Genomic DNA, 19,944 nt, shown 5'->3' with positions numbered 1-19,944 from the left:
ATAGCAAGATACTTATTTGTCTGACACTGAGTAGAAAATCTTTAAGGGGTTAGAAGAAGTAAATTTTCCTTCTTCTTTAAAACTTGTCAGTAGATATTTAGTGAATTATTTTACGCACACCACCCTGCTTTGTTCGTTGTAGGGAAGCAGAACATTTCTCGCACTTATTTACAGACGGAGAAAGGAGGACGGTCACTTCCTGGTTGTAGCTTTGCTCTAAACACATTCAAAGTCCTTTGGTTTTTCCGTCAGGTAATATAAAGTGATAAAGCTTTTAATAATAATTGCTTACATTTAACTGGTGCTCATTATGTGCTGGACACTGTTCAAACTGCCTTAATAACTCCTTTGATTTTCATGGCAACCCTTTCAGGTAGGTGCTCGCTCTTATTTCTGCCATTTTACAGCTGAGAAGATAGAAGCGCAGGGAGGTTAAGTGACTAGTCAAAGGTCTTAAAACTAACAAGTTTAGAGCTGAGAGTCAATGCAGGCTGGCTGGCTGGCTCCAGAGTCTGTATCCGCAGTCACCATGCTCTGGCCTTGCAGGAAGCTCAGCGATGAGGACCCTCTGGTCAGAACCGTCATACCCGGAGGGGAACTTGCTTTGCAAACAAGGGGATGTGTTCCCATGTAAGAAGAATTACTGTATGGAACAGATCCCTGTCGTAAAACAGTTGTTCAGAAACCCTAAAGTTTGCACTTGGTAGCTGGATGCCAAAGGAGGGTAGAATAGATTATGGTAAGTCTGAGGAAGTGAGGGTGAGGGCCAGGCTCTGCCCCAGAGAGAATCCTGTGCTGAGTCTAGAAGGCCTGCTGCGACTCAGGGGCGGAGCAGTGGGCTGTGCTCCCCAGTGGCCACCTTCCTCCCCTGCCCCTCCTCCAGCACCCAGTCGCTGCAGAGTCCTAAATCCGACTGGGCCGTACTTGCCTTCAACAAGACGTTTGTTAGGCACGATACAATCTTCACGGTAGTCGGTTTACAATGATGAAAATGACCGAGTCCCTACCTTAGGCTTTGTCTAGGAAGGCTCATGTGACTTCAGAAGCCCCTCCTCGCCCCTCCACCCCGCCGAACTCCCCATCTCCTTGTGATGCCTGAAACTACTTTAAGAGTGGTGAAAACAGTAAATTTCACAGTTGAGAAGCTGAAAATGGCAGTGTCTGCTTTGGGGGGTTCCTTTTAGCGTGGATGAGTGTGTCAGGGGCTTTGGGTTTGTTGGGCAGCCAGTGTAAATGACTACAGTCAGGTCCTTCCCTTTTACTGGGTGGGGGAGGACCGAGGCCTGAGCGGGGAGGAAGGATACAGGATGAGAAAGAGAGTGACAGACATTGCCCAAGTGACGTCAGCCTCATTATCTTATTGTCCAGACTTGAAACTACTTGAGATTTTTGCCCAGAATAAGGTGAGCCCTGATTATTTTCACTTGGGCAGGGAGAAATACAAGCTGAGTATGGAATATTTGGCGGTGAAGCTGTAGAAACAGGTACTGGAGTGTTCCTATACATTTTTTTTTTTGCAGTACGCGGGCCTCTCACTGTTGTGGCCTCTCCCGTTGCGGAGCACAGGCTCCGGATGCGCAGGCTCAGCGGCCATGGCTCACGGGCCCAGCCGCTCCGCAGCATGTGGGATCTTCCCGGACCGGGGCACGAACCCGCGTCCCCTGCATCGGCAGGCGGACTCTCAACCGCTGCGCCACCAGGGAAGCCCTCCTATACATTTTTTAAAACCATGCTGACTTTGTATAAAGGAATCTTTTCTCATTTTGCTTGTTAGTCAAGCTATCACAGCCCAGACTAATGTCCCAGGGGAGGTGTGTAACACAGGACCTCACTGAATGTGGGATTCCCTTCTTTCCACTTCCCCTTCTTTCCACTTCCCTTCTTTCCACTTCCACTTTGGTTGTATCAGGTGTTTGTATTCCATTTATACCTTTGTGGGCCTGCTATTCTTAAGAGCTAGGAACTTTGTAAATTTAGAAACAGCTTTCAGGAAACAATCAAATACATTTCTATAATATGGCTAATTTGTTATAGGTGTGATTTTTGAATGCCACCAGTCCTGTTTTTTACAGTTAAAAAAATGTTGGGCTTCCCTGGTGGCGCAGTGGTTGAGAGTCCACCTGCCGATGCAGGAGACACGGGTTCGTGCTCCGGTCCGGGAAGATCCCACATGCCGCGGAGCGGCTAGGCCCATGAGCCATGGCCGCTGAGCCTGCGCATCCGGAGCCTGTGTTCTGCAGTGGAAGAAGCCACAACAGTGAGAGGCCCACGTACCGCAAAAAAAAAAAAAAAGTTCCCTATATGTTTCTGTAAATTGTAAGACTTAGGAATTTGAAAAAGAGGCATGACATTATTCATTTACTTACTTTCTAAACACCTAGTGTGTGAAATGTGAAAATACTTTTAAAAGAAATATCAAGTCCATCTCAGCATTTAAAATTTAAAATTTGGGGTATCGTGAATGCAAAGGTACTGCTAGGTCATTCTTTAAATTTGATTTCCTTAGTCCTGGGTTAATATCACTTTGGTTATTGCCATTACATTACAGAGTCACTGCCTTTGAGGCTGTTCCTCTGAAGGATTAAAGATAAAAGCAACTGAACTTTGTTTAATTGACTAATTAACATTTTAAGATACTAAAGGTGTCTACATTTCAGGTGACTACCGTTAATTTGCCCAGTATACATACCACTCTTCTACTTCTTTTCAGTGTGCTTCCCTGCGCTAGTCTTTCTGCCTAGGATTACAGCCCTCTCTCTTTCTTCTGCTCTGCTTGTCATGTGTGGGTTTCATGTGCCAGTGTCTTTTCGATGCACCTTTATTCAGCACTGGATGTGTGCAAGGCATGAGCCCAGTGGTGCCAGGAGCACAAAGCTGAGTAATAGGCGTCCTTTCCTGAGTCATCACCCGGTGGGGACCAACCACAGTGGGGACTCAAGTAAGGTTCAGTCCAGAACCTTCCTGGGGGTGGGGAGATCAGGATGCAAGGGAAGAGGGGAGTCCTGGCATCTAGAGATGGGCCTTGAAGACTGGGAGGAAGGGGAAGAGGTTTACTACATGCCTGTCCCTGCTCTAAGCACCACCTGTGTATCCGTATATTTCATCCTTTTAAGAGCCATGTAAGGTACATTCAGTTGTTACCTGCATTTTTTACAGAGGAAGCTGACATAAAGAGAAGTAAAGTAACTTGTTCACTGAGCACACAGCTCATCAGTGGTACTGCTGGGGTTCTAACCGAGGTAGTCTGGTTGCAGAGTCCATGCTGTGAATTGCTACACTGGACGGTTGGGGTTTGGAGAAGTGAAGATTAAGCGTTGTGACACCCGGGAGGTAGATGGGGAAGCCACGGTGATCACGGGGATAGACAGGTCAGTTTGGGCCATTTTGCTAAGTTCCTGGAATCCGACGCTGAAGGGGATGATTTGTAACATAGCCATAGGCTTTGTGGGTCCCATCATCTCTGCCGCTTCGTCTGGTGGCATGTTGTATTATATGCGGCGAGTCTGTCTGCTTTTCTCTGTGGTACTCAGTAGAACCTAAATCCCGTGATAGTGTTTCGAGGGCCCTTTTGGAGCTGCCACCTGAACTTGTTGGTTCAGTGGCTCCATCATATTTCCTAGTTCACTGGAGTGATTCATTTTGTATGTTTGTTTTTATAAAGTGAATGGTGTGGGTTTTTTAAAAAATTTTCATTTTATTTATTTTATTTTTGGCTGCACTGGGCCTTTGTTGCTGTGCGCGGGCTTTTCTTTAGTTGTGGCAAGCGGGGGCTACTCTTCGTTGCGGTGCTTGCGCTTCTCATTGCAGTGGCTTCTCTGTTGCGGAGCGCGGGCTCTAGGTGCATAGGCTCAGTAGTTGCGGCTCGCGGGCTCTAGGGCGCAGGCTCAGTAGTTGTGGCGCACGGGCTTAGTTGCTTTGCAGCATGTGGGATCTTCCTGGACCAGGGCTGGAACCCGTGTCCCCTACATTGGCAGGCGGAATCTTAACTGCTATGCCACCAGGGGAGCCCCAGGAGTGATTCATTTTTAAAAGAACCCTGAAACTGCCTTTCATTACACCCACGTCTCAGGAAGACCTCATACTACACTGTTACAAGTACTGACATATGGCTAATTGCACTGTGAAGGATTTGGACTTTTTGAAGCTTACTGGTATGTTTTTCAGCAGAGAACGAATAATCAGAAAATAAATTCCCTTGGTACAACATCACACCAGAAGAAAATGGTGAATGTTTTTGAACCCTGTCTGGTGTTATTCCAGTAGTAGAAATCTCCGCACCAGAAAAATCGTACCTTTGGCGTGAATGGGCTAAGGTGGGATGGTAGCTTTGACCTCACACTTGGCCGTGGGTTGGAATCCCACAGCCCGCTAGCTGACTTTCTCTCTCTCTCTCTGTTTCTCCCCAGAAGCCCCTTGTGCCACGCCGCTGATCTGCAGCTTCGGGAGGCCGGTTGACCTGGAGAAGGACGACTACCAGAAGGTGGTGTGCAACAACGAGCACTGCCCTCACAGCACCTGGATGCACCTGCAGTGCTTCTACGAGTGGGAGAGCAGCATCCTGGTCCAGTTCAACTGCATCGGCCGGGCCCGCAGCTGGAACGAGAAGCAGTGCCGCCAGAACATGTGGACCAAGAAGGGCTACGACCTGGCCTTCCGCTTCTGCTCCTGCCGCTGTGGCCAGGGCCACTTGAAGAAGGACACGGACTGGTACCAGGTGAAGCGGATGCAGGATGAGAAAAAGAAGAAGTCGGGCTCGGAGAGGAACACCGGGAGGCCCCCCGGTGAGGCGGCGGAGGAGGCCAAGAAGTGCCGGCCGCCCACCAAGCCCCAGAAAGGCCTGAGCCACGACCTGCCCCGCCGGCATTCCATGGACCGGCAGAACTCCCAGGAGAAGGGCGGCGGGGCCGCAGCCTACGGTGCGCGCTCCCCCTGCGGCTCCCCAGGCCAGTCCCCGCCCACCGGCTACTCCATCCTCTCCCCCGCCCACTTCAGCGGCCCCCGCTCCTCCAGGTACCTCGGGGAGTTCCTAAAGAACGCCATCCACCTGGAGCCTCACAAAAAGGCCCTGGCGGGGGGCCACGTGTTCCGAAACGCCCACTTTGACTACAGTCCGGCCGGGTTGTCAGTTCACAGGGGGGGCCACTTCGACGCGCCCGTGCAGTTCCTGCGGCGCCTGGACCTGTCCGAGCTCCTCACTCACATCCCCCGGCACAAGCTGAACACTTTCCACGTGCGGGTGGAGGACGATGCCCAGATGGGCCAGGGCGAGGATCTGCGGAAGTTCATCCTCGCGGCCCTCAGCGCCAGCCACAGGAACGTGGTGAACTGTGCCCTGTGCCACCGGGCACTCCCGGTGTTCGAGCAGTTCCCGCTGGTGGACGGAACTCTGTTCTTAAGCCCCTCGAGACACGATGAGATCGAATACGATGTTCCCTGTCACCTTCAAGGTACAGGTGTTCGCTCACCTTGCCTGTTTTCTGTTTGTGAGAAGTGAAAAGCCAACAAGAAGGGATGGCTCTGTTGGGGCTTAATTTTAACTGATGACGTGTTTTTGTTCTAGTCAGGAGCTAGCTAACTTTTGAATGTTTCAGCTCTGCCCAGTGAGGTGGTGTCCTTTCCTCTGATGTCACACTATACCAAGTACAGTGGTCCTGGTGGGTAATTTTATGTTTCTGTCTTGCTGTAATTTGAAGAGAGGATTCAGGTGTATAGTTTTTCGTAATTGGGAGGAACTTTAGAGAAGGAGTTGCATAAAAATGTTTCACTTGCTATAAAATAGGTGCCTTTGAAACCTATGTTACTGTGCCCAGCAAGCTGTGTATTCTCTCTGATCCTTGTAAACATAACACAGCGAGGGAAGGGTCAATGTGTTTTTAGATTAGTTGAATTAATCTTGAAATGTATGAAAGGTGAGGCTTTCTTGATAGCAGCAAAAGGAAAATGAAAGCTCAGATATTACCCTGGTGGAGAGGTGTGGGGAGCTTCTTACTATTAGCGCTGTGGATGACATACAAAGACTGGGACATTTCAGCCAGAAAATGAATAACAGGGGGTGGGTCAGTTGACAGAGAAATCTGTCAATTCATGTAAAACTACTGAATTTATATAAATATGGGATCCATGACATACAACCCGTTTATAACTTTAAAAGTGTGCTTTAAAAAGCCTATAGTAAAAATGATATATCCCCACCTATCTTCTTCCCACCCACCCCTGCTGTCTCACTTCTCAGAGTGAGACACTTTCAAATCTTAACTGATTCTTCAGGTTTTTACCATCATAATTTTAAAACTGCTATCTTCATTCTCCGATTTTACATATTTCCTCTAGATTTACTTTTTAAGGTGGATGATGGTTCATGCTTTCTTGCATCTTCCCCTTTCTCTCAGGATAATCCATCACAATTCTTAGTTAAATCCTTAATGATTTTGTTATTATGAGTATATAAATATTTAGTGCTGAGCCAAGAGGTATAGATGTATTTCCTGTTTAGAGAACTGTATGTTCTGGGACTCCTTTTGTTTTTATCAAAGTTAATAATTGCTTCACATTTTCATTTGCTTAGCCTTTTTTTTGAAGCTTTGGCTGGTGCTTCTAACTCTCCAGCAGCTCTACAAACCACCTTTCAAAAACATGTCCACATACCTGTCAAACATTTTTATGAATTATTTTCTAGAAATTTCTTTCATGGAGCCTTTCATCTTCCTGCTCCTGTCTGTCGTGCTGCACTTAATGCCTGCTGTACTACATAGCTGTCCTTCTAGGAATTCTTTCATCTCTTTCCTATTTTTTATCTTCTGTTGCCTAGATCCCATAACTCTCTTTTTTCTTGGTAAATTTCCTCAGTTTGTTAAGAAGCATCCCCTAGGAGCTTTCTGAGAAAGGAAGCATGGGAATAGATGTTTTGAGTTTTTGAAAGTCTGGTAGTATCTTGATTCTATCTTCACACTTCCAAGTTATAATTATTTTCCCTTTGGAATTTTGAAGGCATTACTTCACTGTCTCCTGTCTTCCAATGTTGCTACTGAGAAATCTAATATTATTCTTATTCCTGGCCCTTTATTTCTCCTTCCCATCCTCCAAAGGGTTTTAGATTTTCTCTAGTATTCTGAAGTTTCACCATGATGTCTTTTTTTCCATTTGTTGGGCAGGATGCTTTCTTGGCTTTTTGATTTTGTAAACTTATAGTCTTCAATTTGGGGAAATTTTCTTTTGATTTATTTCTTTGATGATTTCCTCCCATTTTCATTTTTTCTTTCTTTCTTTCTTTCTTCCTTCCTTCCTTCCTTCCTTCCTTCTTTCCCTCCCTTCTTTCCTTCCTTCCCTCCTTTCTTTCTTTCTTTCTTCTCTGTAGAGATGTTGGACCTCTCGATTGATCCTTTTTTTTTTTTTTTTTTTGAGGAGGGGGGAGATCCTTTATTATGTATATTTTTGGCCCTGTTCATCTCTTTATCTTTATTCTGCTTTCTGGAAGATTTCTCTGATTTTATATTCCAGTATTTTTACTGAGTTTAAGATTTTCTGTTATTTATTATATTTGTAATTTCCAAAAGTTCTTTTTAGTAGCATCCTGCTCTTGTTTCATGCATGCTATTTCTGTTTCCTCTTTCTCAGCAGGGGAAGGGAGCTGAATTTGCGAGGGGTGGTCTCATTCATTTTCTAGAGTTTTGCCTACTGTCCTGTGTCTTTTAGCCTTTGTTATAGGGCAAGCCACTCTAAAACTTAGTGGTGTAAAACAGTGATGATTTATAATTTCTCACAATTCTATGAGTTGGTTGGTTAGGATGGCCTCTCACACATGTCTAGCAGTTGGCAGTCTGGTTGGCCTTGGGAGCCTCAGCTAGAATGGCTTATCCCTGTTTATATATCCTTTCATCTGCCGGTAGACTAGCCTGGGCTTTTTCACATGGTGTTCTCAGGATAGCATTAAAGGTGGTGAGAATGGAGCTGCATGGCCTCTCTCTCTTGAGGCTTAAGCTTGGGACTGAGTAACATCACTTCCATCACATTCTATTCTTCAAAAAAATAAGTTGTAAGGCTATCCCAGATTCAGGGAATGATTCAACAGACTCTGCTTCTTGATGAAAAAAGTTGTATAGAATGTGTGGTTATTTAGTAATTTGTTATACCCCACGCTTTCTCTTTCAGCACCTCATCTCAACCTCCCCTGTGCTTGTTTTCCAGTTTCAGAGCTAAACCATTTATTACTTCTCCATCTAATTTCTGATCTCATATTCAGGTTTGCAAGTACCTCATAGTTTCATGGAAGGTGGAATTTGTATTTTGTTACTTGTACTTTATACTGCGTGGGGATAATTTTAGAGGGAAGTAGATGGAAACATCTTCACTTCACCATTTTATGATTGGAAATATTCTTTATGAAGATGAATGAGGGTACAAGGGTACAGGGTACATGAGAGGAGAGTTGTCCTTTTTCTATTCATGATGGACAAATCCTTTTCATTTAATCTGTTCACCAGTCAATCAAACTTATGAATTGCATACTTGTACTGGGTACTATCAGTCCTTGCCACTCATCAGTCTATAATCTTAGGATATAAGATGCATTTGCAAAAGTGTAACTAACTTTACCAGGCCTAAGGCACTAGTACCACCTTTGGAACTGGTATCGCCTGGATATTATGTACGTGAAGCAACCTATCGTTTCCAAAGAGGAAGGGGACACTTTGGCCTGGGTAGTCAAGGGAGGTAATGTGAAGGCAGGTATCAAGAGGGGCACTGGACTTTGATAAGTACACGGTCTAACTACACTGGGGGTTTGTTGATAAGGAGTAATGTAAGCAAAGGAATAGTTGTTCATAAAAAGGTCAGGAGACAGTGAGAGAACCGAAGAGCACCATCTGGTTGGAGCAGAGGTTCTAGAGTAGGAAATGAGTAAGGTAGGTGGAGAACAGATTGTGGGTGTCCTTTCAAGCCATAACAAAGAGCTTTGCCATATTGATGAATTGAAGGGTTTAACAATTTTTTTTTTTAAAGCCAATGGTTGCTTGGGGGAAAAGTTGTTTTAAAGGGGTGGAAGCTATACAGTTGAAACTTAAATCTGTATTCTAGATGCAAGGAGAAGAGAGAAAGCTGGGTGGTGATGGTGGGGATTGAAAGGTGGGAACAGCTGTAAGAGATTATATTAAAGGGAAGATCACAGCTTTGGAGACAGCTTTACTCTACAGGATAAAGATGCGTCCTTGTTGGCTCGCTTTGGCTCTAGACCAGGTAAACAGTATTGTCACGAACAGGAGAAGAGAAAGTTGGGGAAGGGACCTGATCTTAGAGGAAGGAAGATGGGGTACTTGTGTGTATTGGGTTTGAAGAGATGTTGGAACTTTTGTGTGGAGGTGTCTTTCACAAGCGCTATTAGAAATAAACATTTAGGATGAACACTGAAGCTTATTTTATAAAATTAGTGGGTAAAAGAGTAGAAGAGGCCTTGAATGGGGAGAAAAGAGAAAGAAAAGGAGGAGTATATGACAGAGCCCAGGACCAGATCTTAAGGGTACCCATCAGAGTGGATGGAGAAAGGTAAAAATTAGACAGGCCTAAGAATTCTGTGTATGTGTGTGTGTGTGTACACACCTAAGTACATACACACATTATCCAAATAGATAATGGATGCGTCAGGTGTGCACTACAGAAGTCTTGAGAAGTTTAACTGTTGATGATAAAATCTGAGGATCTGGTTGTTTTATCAGCACCAGACAAGTCAATGCCGTAAGTGGGGCCTTGGCATATGTCCGTGTTTTTATTGCCACATCTCGAAGTCCGTGCCATCTTCTTTTATAACAAGCCCGTGTCAATAATTTCTTCCATCACAGAGTTTCAACCGTGTATTCCTTAAAGCGTTTTCAGTTCCAGTAGGAAGGCACATTCCAGGCCACAGGATTCCAGGCTGCAGTTGATTATACGCTGCTGAAATAATGTGTAATCTCCAGTGGTGGGCCGTGTGGGTTGTCATTCCCTGCTCTGGGCCATTTCCCCCTCAGTGCCCTCCCCAGCCTCCAGCTCCAGCCTCTCTTCCCTCATTTTTCCAGAAGATGCTTTTGTTTGGTTTTAATAATTTATTAAGATTGATTGAGTTAGGAATTTCTTTTGGTACAATAGTTCTTTACCACTTAGAACCATAGGTAATTATTCTCTCAGAAATCTGCTTTTTGTTTGAACTCACAACCCTAGAATTTAGAAATTTTAAATTCTCAGTATTTAGGACAATATATAACAGTAACTGAAACAAATTTCCAGCCAGGAATTCCCGTGATGTAGCCTGGAGGTTGAGTCAGACAAGTCTGGACTTTGCTATTTATTATCTTTTTGAGCTCGGGCAAGCTATTCCAGCTCTCTAAGCTTCAGTTCCTCCTATCTGAAGTGGGAATAACAGTAACGCCTACTTTAGAGGGTTGGTTGTGAGGGTTAAATGAAATGATTCACGTAGCCTCCTAGCACAGTGTCAGATCCTTGGTAAGCACTCAGTGAAAGTTCCCTGTCAACTTCGTCATCATGGTCATTGCTACCAACATGTGACCTCCGTCACATGTTGTCCCTGTCCCCTCCCTTCTTAGCAGCCACGTTGATGTCTTTGAATGTTTGAGATCTGCAGTGTTTGAGAACTCTGTCTAGGACGGAGATTGGAAATGAAGCCTTTTCCAGTGGCTGCTAGATATTGAAATGACATCCTGAAATGCCCCAGGCCACTCTGAGTGTGAGATTGTTTTATTTTCAGTGCCCTACAACAGAGGTGGGCAGTATTGTAAGAAGCTCTTGTCACCCTTCCCATTTTTTGGCATAGAGACCTTCAAGGTTTTAACGTCTTAGGCTGTTAATATATCTCATCCATTCATGTAATGTACAATTATGGAGTGCTTTCCGCGTTCCAGATATTGTGCAAGACACTGAGCCTTCAAGGAGGGCATAGTTCCTGCCCTCAGGGCGGGGGAGAGAGAGTCTCGTAAATGAATGAAATGAAAGATTTCCCTGTGAGTACTGTATACCCCTTTCTAATGTGTAAGGAGCAGGCTGGTCCTTAACCACTGAAAATATGAAGAGCATGGTCTGGCTGGTGGCAACGAGCAGCACACTCTGAATAAAAAGTCACTTAGGAGTATGTATTCTGCTGCTCGTAGTTTTTTAGCACAGTGGAACCCCGATCCCCACATAGAGAGCAGTGTTACTGTTGTTACACATTGCCCAGACAGATGCTGGACATTCCAGCTTTTCCCCGATTTGAACCTGAACCCTTCCATATAAACTAGCGTGACATCTTTCCTTTACAAGCGTTAGATATTGATAAATAGTGGAGGAATGGGCTTATGACTTTCAGGAGCCCAGTAAATAACAAGACATTGAACTCTTTTGAAAAGAAAAACAAAACACACACAAGTAAGATATAATTCTGGTTCCTAAATTGGATGTGGTGATGGATGAGCAATTCTGGAGACAAGAACAGTTAGCATAGTAATTCTGACTGTGGTATAATTCTGGGCTACCAGTACCAAGACAGACTTTGGACTTTTTCATGATGGGACTTGTTGATGGATGAGAGCCCATGAACACAGACCAACATTGCGGGTTCAGCCTCCATAATCCACAGTAGATCTCTGAGCAGAAAGTCCTGCATGATCACAGCTGCTTTTGAGCATCTGTGGCTTGGTCATTTTGAGTTTGGACGTCCGTATTATAAACCTGGCAGCACTTTTCGGAAAAATGAATTGAAGCAGGTATTTAATAAGATTGAACTTAAAGTATGTGTCCCATTGACAATAGTTAGTAATCCATCATTATTGTAAAAGGACAACTTGGGGATATATGATAAATATCATCTATTTTGCTTTATATATTTATTCAAATGATAAAGTTTTGCTTATAACTGATAGATGAGCCATTGTTTTAACCCCCTTTGGTGACAAAAGGTGATTTCTTGGCCAGCCACTCTCAGCATCGTGTCTTCTGTGTACAGGGAGGCTCATGCATCTGTACGCAGTGTGCGTGGACTGCCTGGAAGGGGTTCACAAGATCATCTGCATCAAGTGTAAGTCGCGGTGGGATGGCAGCTGGCACCAGCTGGGCACCATGTACACCTATGACATCCTGGCCGCCTCTCCATGTTGTCAGGTTGGTATTTACCCCTCAGAGCGAGTAGTGGGTGCTATCAGGCTTCTGTCCCCAGATGAATGCAGAGGAGTTAGAGGCAGCACTGTGTTATGTTGGAGGAGGTGGGAGGGTGTGGAGAACATGCTTCAGGAGTGAGCAGCCATGAGACTCCCCAGAGTCCAGCAGTGATGGTTGATTTGCTGCAGCACGGTGCTGCTGTTACTGGAATACTAGGCAGTCATTAAAAGGGATCTTGTAATTATGTGGGAAATATTTTCAGTATTTTAAGTAAAAAAAACCCGCCTTTAAATGGCAGAATAATATGCTCCCATTTGTAACAAGTGAACATGAAAAGGAGCCCGCTAGCCTATTACCAGAGGTTGTCTCTGGGTTGTGGGGTGCTGAGTGGTTCCTTTAGTTTTCTTTTTGCTTACTTATATTTTTTAATGTTTTATATGATTAACATAGTTTCTAGTAAGAAAAAGTTGTCATTTAAAAGGAAAGAAGAAAGTTTCACTTTCTTTAATAGACAGGATTTTCTTTTTGTTTCCTTTCTGTGGGACAGTGCAGTTATCCAGGAACTGCCTGCCCTGTCAGGTGTTTGAGGCTGACTTGAAAGATTTGTAGTCCTTAAAGCTCTGCTAAGGGGGGGCATCTTCTGATGCTAAGAAAGCATCTGAACTTTAGCTGTCATGAGGAAAAGAGGGAAGTATTAACATTGGAAAATGCCTCACATAAGTCCATAGAAACACAGGAGACAAAACAAAATCCTTGGAAGTATCTTGATTTATTTCCAAGTGCTTTGGAAAAGAAAACACTTGTTATATAATTCTTTGATATTCATGGATTGGAGAGGTATTTTCCTTCCCTCTTAAGTGGCTAAGTCTTTAATATAAATATCTGAATACCTGAATAAATACCTGTGTAATATAAATATTACCTGTATTATATAATATTACCTGTATATATAAACATTACACAGTTTTATATCTTTAGCATTATGGTTTGACTTTTATAAAGAGAATATCCTTACCATTATTAGTTTATTCAGAAGATAAGCTGTGTTGGTTGAATTAAAAGGTTGACACTGTTGGTATTTCAGCTATGCTGTGTCTGTACTAGTGATCTTAGAAGAGAAATATGGTCGTGAGAGACCTGAATGGCCATCTGTAGCCTGTCGTTTGATTCCAGATAGGATTGACTCCTTTACGCTATTCTCATACATGGACCACATCTCCATTTAAAACTTAGCCTTGGAAGTGAGATATCATTGTCTTCTAGTTATTCACTGTAGCATTTTATAATACCCGCTGTTCCTTGATGTCAGCTCTTGAAATGAGAGGAACAAAAGGAAGGGATGCCTCTCTCCCACACACACCAGACAGGGTTATCTTTTAAAGAAGTAAGGAAGTGAAAGAATGTGTGGGCCTATAACTCATAGAGTGTTAGCACTGGAAAAGACTCGTATTTTCCACGTACGGTGGAGGCCTAAACAATTAGAATGTTTTTCCCAGGTCTACCCACGCGTGTCACAGCCGTGACCACAGCCTCTGTCACTCCCAGTCTGGTGCTCTTTCTACTCCACCACTGAAAGGCACTGGGGTTATTTCCTCATCTTCAGGGAGAAAAGCAGAATGGCATCCTGCCACACCCAGCCTGCTGTTCCTCACTATATATTTCTTCCTTAAAACAATTTAAGCCCAAACACTTCTTTTCTGGCCCCTTACTGAAATGGAAAACAGGTTTGATTACTTTTGGCTTAAAAACAAATCAATTAACTCTGTTCACTGAGAAGGTACAAGTGTTAGACACTATTAAGGCATCAAAGAGTGTCTTCCGATAAGACTTCGAGACCAAAGTAAGCAGGGATTCATCATTAGAAAGGAATGATAGGTTAAAGAGAGAAGTTTGCTTAGAATCTCACTTTTAATATTGTTCAGAGAGATTAGTCAGTTAAAAGGGAGTTTTTCTCAGGTTACAGAAAGGTAGTCCATGTAATGGCTGAGAGGGTAGGCTCTGGAGTAAGCTACTGTGGTTCAGATCTCAGCCTTTCTGCTTTATCACCATGTGCCTCAGTTCCATCATCTAAAATTCATGTACTACTACCTACCTACAGGAGCGTTTTGAGGACAAAATGAGATGATACTTCTCTCTTACCTTTTTAGAATGAGTCTGAATTGAGAGTCTGTTATAATTTCTGGTTATTCACTGAAGTCCTTGGACCTATTGCTGAAAGCTTGGGTCTTGTGCTGTTAGAGGGAGGCTGGGGCATGAATAAAGGTACAGTGTGCTCGCAGGTTCCAGAAGCCTCAGGGTAAAGGTGGCCCTTATTCCTGGATCCTCAATTTTACTAGAGTATTTTAGGGAAATTTTATTTTTACCCCAAAGAAAGCAGAAATGTAGTAACCAGTAGAATGAAAAATGTATATGGATTTTCAAAATAAACAAAAAAAATCTTCAAAGAAATTTCATGCAGATTTGGATGAGGGAAGTTGGTTTCAGTCACTTTTTAAAATCCAGGGGGCAGAGATTTCCAATTGTTAGGGGAACTTTACCAGAGAAGTTTAGGTAGTACAAGTTGAGAATTTTCTTCCCACCAGTAGTAGTAATTACTAGCAGTGCTGCACATCGGGAGAGAAGAGTCATTAATCCGTCAGGCTGATGGGTGAATATTTGAGTGTATATCTCATGCTTATCTGATGCTCTGCGTACCCTGTTTTGGGTAATAAAAGGATGCTTTACTAAACTCTTGATCAGTTTCCCAGGTAGAGCAGTCTCATGTTTTCGTTGGTTTGACGTTGGCAGCGCTGTGAGGTAGAGGGGTACTGTGGCTCACGGCATCTTGTGTTCCCTCCCCAGGCCCGCCTGAACTGTAAGCACTGCGGGAAGCCAGTGATCGACGTGCGGATTGGGATGCAGTACTTCTCCGAGTACAGCAACGTCCAGCAGTGTCCACACTGTGGCAACCTGGACTACCATTTCGTGAAGCCATTTTCCTCCTTCAAAGTTCTCGAAGCTTATTGATGAAAGCTTTGCTTTAGTAATAGCTATTTTATTGATATTATTACTTTATTACATATCTTTTCTAGGGAAGCCTTCTGTGACATTCATTTCTTTTCTAATTGAAAGGAGAGTTCCTTTGTGTATGTGTGCCACTAAAAGGGGGGCTGCCCCTTGCCTTCTCTTGACTCCCGAGTGTTAGTCTGTGGTCATGACCAGAGCCCAGCCGGTACTCCTGTGAGCTTGGGGGAGCGGTTAACTATCACTAAGAGTCTCTCGGGCAGCTTTTAGGGTGGTGGGGAAGATGGGGTGAATCTAGGAAAGGGATTATGTGGTCGTAAACTGAGAGCACGGTAGGAGTTGGGAAGAAACTCTTACTAAAATGTTAACTGTCTAAAGACCCACTTTTAGATCTTCTCTGGGCCTTGGGAAAAACATGTGACAAGTGAATGTAATCTGTGCCTGGAGAGCTGATGGTGTGTTTGTCCACCTTGGTTTGGTGTTCCGCAGTGCATGCTGGCCTGCAGTTTCCCCTCACTGACAGATCATTGGAAGGTGGATATGAGCCCTGATTCTATCCCTGTTGTAGTTTAGCAGCCAGTTTTCATACTGAAAATAATATCCAAATTATAAGGCATATGAAAGTATATATTTTTAGGTAAGCTGACCTATAACAAAGAGAATATGCTAAATGAATTTGGAAATGATGCAGACTGACTCAAGAGGGCAAACGGGCAGAACGCTGTCATCTGAACTGTGTCTTTGAAGTTGGTCAAACAAGCTCTTAAGGAGAATCCAAGAATAACATGATTTGAGCGGTACTGATTTATACAGGTTGCACTGTCGAAGTGCCATTTGACGTCAGATCCTTCTCACAGGTAAACCTCACAGCCACAGACCCGGACTGGTGAGTTTCAGAACCAATTGCCGTACTTGTCTTCCCCCCAAATTGCTTATGGCTGCATTTTACCCCTTTAACGCTGCGTTTCCCAAATCAAAGATTTTGCTCTAAGAAGGAAAGGAAAAAATTATTTGTGAACCTTTGAGGAAAAGAATAATTTTAGTATTTCTTTTTAAAGTGTTTCATTTTGGGATATCACTGATTATAATGCATAACAATATGTTTGAAAATAGATTATTCTGAAGATCTCCATGATACCTTACCATTGGTGAAGAAGATGATACTTTACAGAACTTGATTGGTCAGAGCATTGAGCTTTCCAAAGTCCCAGCCTTCTGTTTATTAGAGCTTTCTGATTTAAGTAGACTGACACCCCATACCTTTAGAGAACTGGGATTGGAATATGAGTTCTCAAAAATGAATTTGATAATTTCAACTATAATACACATATATGCTAAAAGAATGTTGAAAATATGATCCTTTTATGGGCAGCTAAATTTGGGGTTATGTGAATATTTTCTATTATTTCGTTTATACCATTTTTTTTTCCTCAGAAAAACAGTTGTTTTTCCTCTCAGAAGTGTTTAGGCATCATTGCAAGTGAGTTTCAGTTCTGCTACATGGAATATTTGATGTTTTGTTAGAAAGAACACAGCTGACTGTGAGAGATTGACTAATATTCTTTATCTTTCGGTTTGCATGATTGTAATTCGGCTGACAACATCCAGTTTGATGTTTGATGATCTGAAGAGTATCACAGTGAGGGGAAATGCTGAATGTCTGTAAGAAGCAGCAAATTGTCATTGCTCTCACAGTATTTGATGCAAGGAAAAGAGGTCTATAGGACACATCCCTTACAAATTTATGTTTAATACACAAAGCTGTAACTGAACTAGCTGTTTCGCTATTGAGTCTCTCACGTACCCAGTTATAAAACTTGGTGAGTTTCTCTTGTCTTCAGAGTACCATTGGATTTTATTTCTGAATTTAAAATGAATAGTAAAATATTTGTTCTTTAACCCACCTCAATTTCTAAAGAGAAACCTGCTTGTCTTGTTGTTCTGAAGCTTCGAGTTTACGTGTAGATCACGTTCATCAAGCTCCTCAGCCTATAGCTTCTGCAAGTGTAGCGTCTGATGCGTTCACTATTTCCTCCTCATATTGTTGTCTACTCTGAGAAATAAGTATGAGGAAGTTTCACTGTAAGTGAGTAAAATTTGCTTTGGGCCTTTATTTTGATGATTAAGTTAGGATTCTATGGTTGCTGAATTGATATAAAAGGAGAGGCACAGGTATCATATCCAAGAGTATCTTTTGCCTTTAAGGCATTGCGTTCTTGTCTAAAATGGAAAATTTGGCTGATTTGAGAATAAAATGTAATTGAGTATGCAGCCATGTGAAGAATAAATTTCATTTTGGAAACTGCTGACCTTAATATGTTCGCCACACTTTCTCAAAGTACTTTGCTCTGAGTACCTTGATAGGAATTGGAATATATCAGAAAAGATGATTATTTTTGTTGTGGTTTGGATATTAGAGGGTATTAGTCACCCAAGAGATCCACTTTCTGTTTTTCTGATACAGTGTTCAGTAACATGAACCTACTCATGAGTGACTAATAAGTGATTTTTATCTGCTTTAACTTGTTTTAGTTTTAAGAGTTATACCTTGAACAAATAAAATCACCTGTTTTAGTTTAATGGGAAGACTGTTTCTGAGCATCTCATCTTCTTCTCAGGCCAGCTCAGTTCTTCACTCTCTTCTGGTTGCGCTTGAAGCAGTTGATATACTGGGTTTACACCTTAAAACATAGACATTTGCTGTGAAGTTAGGGAGTGGGGTGAATTATCCCATTGTAATTAAGAAAGAGCTTTCCCCAAACAGTCTTTAATTCCCAGTCTTTGTAGAAGAAGCTCATTCATTTTCTGAGTAAAAAGTATTTTCGTATCTGTCTGGGGGGAAATTAACTCATCAGGAAAATATTATTAGGTGTTTAAGTCCTAAAACTAACAGATTAAACTGATACGTAACTTATTAGATCACCCAAACTAACTTGCTGAAATCTTTTGTTTTGTCCTGTAAGATCAATGCTTAACATGCAGTCTCTCCTCCCGTGCCCAGGTCAGTAACTCCAGGTTGCTCTTCTCTTTAGTCTCATGGTAGCAGCTGTTGGGTAATTTTAGTCGGAGGTTGGGGAGGAGGTGAGGAGAAAGTGCTCTTGTTCAGTGTTTTGTTTCCTATAAAAGGATGCTGCCTAACCCAGCTCATCTCTGTGTCCTGTTGACTTTATTATTATTCCAGGTAATTGCAAGAAAATATAATGAATGGGCATCATTAACACCAGCTCAAAAACGTATTCTTATCAGTGAAGATTTCTTGTCAAATGTCTTGGATTGCACTTTTGTTGAGGGAAGACAGTGTAAATAGTTAAAGAATGTTGATAAAATTGAAACATTTGGTTATGGAATTGTGTGGTGTTAGAAGGTTTCTGTTTGTGAAATGTATGTATTAAAAATAATAAAATTTCAGAAACTAACATTGTGTTCTCTCTTTAGTGTGTCACTTTATTTTTTGTTGGGATTCCAGGTTTTTGAACTTGGGATTGTTTGATAAGAAAAGGTAGTAGAGAAGACATTCTGAGGGTTTGACCACTATTCAGGTAGCCACTTCAAAGTCACTACTGTAGCTAATAAAAACTACGAACTTTTTATGCTGTTTGAAAGTGATGTACCATGTGTAAATTCCCTTTGCAACAAAATAAGCATTCTGTATAACAAAGTTGGTTCCATGTGGATAATCCACAATTATTGTTCTGGTTATAGGGAATCCTATTGACTAAGTAGATAATCCTATTCTACACTTTGTTGTTGTTGCTTCTAGGCCTGTAACAGTTTTCATAATAAAAAGACTGGATTATATCCTTCTTCATTATAAGAAAATGAGAACTGAGTTGCTGTTAAACTTCTTGCTGACTTGCACTGTGATCTAGTTTAGCTTATCTTTCAAATTTCCTCGTCCCCTTCATTTCAGGTATTATACTCAGCCAATGGATTGAAATCCACAAAGTCATAAGAACACAGGAAACATGGTTGAAGAAAGAGTCTCCAGTGGATTCCCAGCCTGTCTTACCATTATTTACTACAGACATCTGAGGTGTAAATTTTATTTCATTTAAAGCCTTAACGACTTGGGATATTACACTTGTGATAGTGTAATTTATATCAACAAAATTCCTTTGCAATTGAAAAGAAAATACAGTTCTTACTGTTATAGAAAAAAACAAAGTTAAACAGTGATTATTAAGAATTAAGTTTAATGGAAGAAAATCTTATTTGTTCTTAGTGGTTTCCATTTCTTTAAACCTTGCTTATATTGTTTTGACTTCAATTTAGCAACAGATTGCTAATTATATAGGCTGTTTCTCTAGTAAAGAGTTAAATTTTGGAAGAAAAAAAGCTTTTCTTGAGCTTTTGTTCTTCTCATGTTCTTTCAGCTCTCTATACACAGGATAAATGTTATCTACTGAATGTGAAATATCTTTGAAGATAGTAAAGTGTTGTATAGATGTACTAGAAATAATGTATTTTTAAAGAATACTTTTCTTCTAATGGCAGCCTTTAGCATTGTGATAATCACTTTATATAAGCTCGATTTGGTATTGCTAAGCCTCAGGGACAGCAAAAACATTGTAAAAATAAGCAAAGTACTTTGTCTCATGGTGTTCAGTAAAAACATTGATTACATTTGTCAGTGTCCAAATGGAATCTGCCCTTATAGCACTGTTTCCTGGTGATGGACACCATGCCAAGTGGTTCTGATACACTTGTTTGAAAGTTTAGATCATATCTTAAAGTCAAGTTTGGAACTATCTAATTGCATTTCTCACAAGCCTCGAAGTATTATAGAAAACGCATAGCCATAAAGTCATAGAATTAGAGATACCA

General features: G+C 42.1%; 1 protein-coding gene across 1 annotated transcript in view; it reads left to right on the top strand.

The window, feature by feature from the left end:
• The window catches only part of HECA (hdc homolog, cell cycle regulator), a 44,334-nt gene extending 25,675 nt beyond the window's left edge, over positions 1-18,659 (top strand). Inside the window, exons 2-4 of the mRNA XM_082855832.1 lie at positions 4,407-5,447; positions 11,966-12,120; positions 14,959-18,659. Coding sequence (XP_082711958.1) covers positions 4,407-5,447; positions 11,966-12,120; positions 14,959-15,123 — 1,361 coding nt within the window. The 3' untranslated portion in view covers positions 15,124-18,659. The remainder of the gene's footprint in view (positions 1-4,406; positions 5,448-11,965; positions 12,121-14,958) is intronic.
• The last annotated feature ends 1,285 nt before the right edge of the window (positions 18,660-19,944 follow it).

This window comes from Leucopleurus acutus (assembly GCF_964270905.1).
Source record: "Leucopleurus acutus genome assembly, chromosome: 15".
Taxonomy (NCBI): Eukaryota; Metazoa; Chordata; class Mammalia; order Artiodactyla; family Delphinidae; genus Leucopleurus; species Leucopleurus acutus.
Note: the sequence above shows the minus strand (reverse complement) of the source record. Positions and strands in the feature narration are given on the sequence as shown.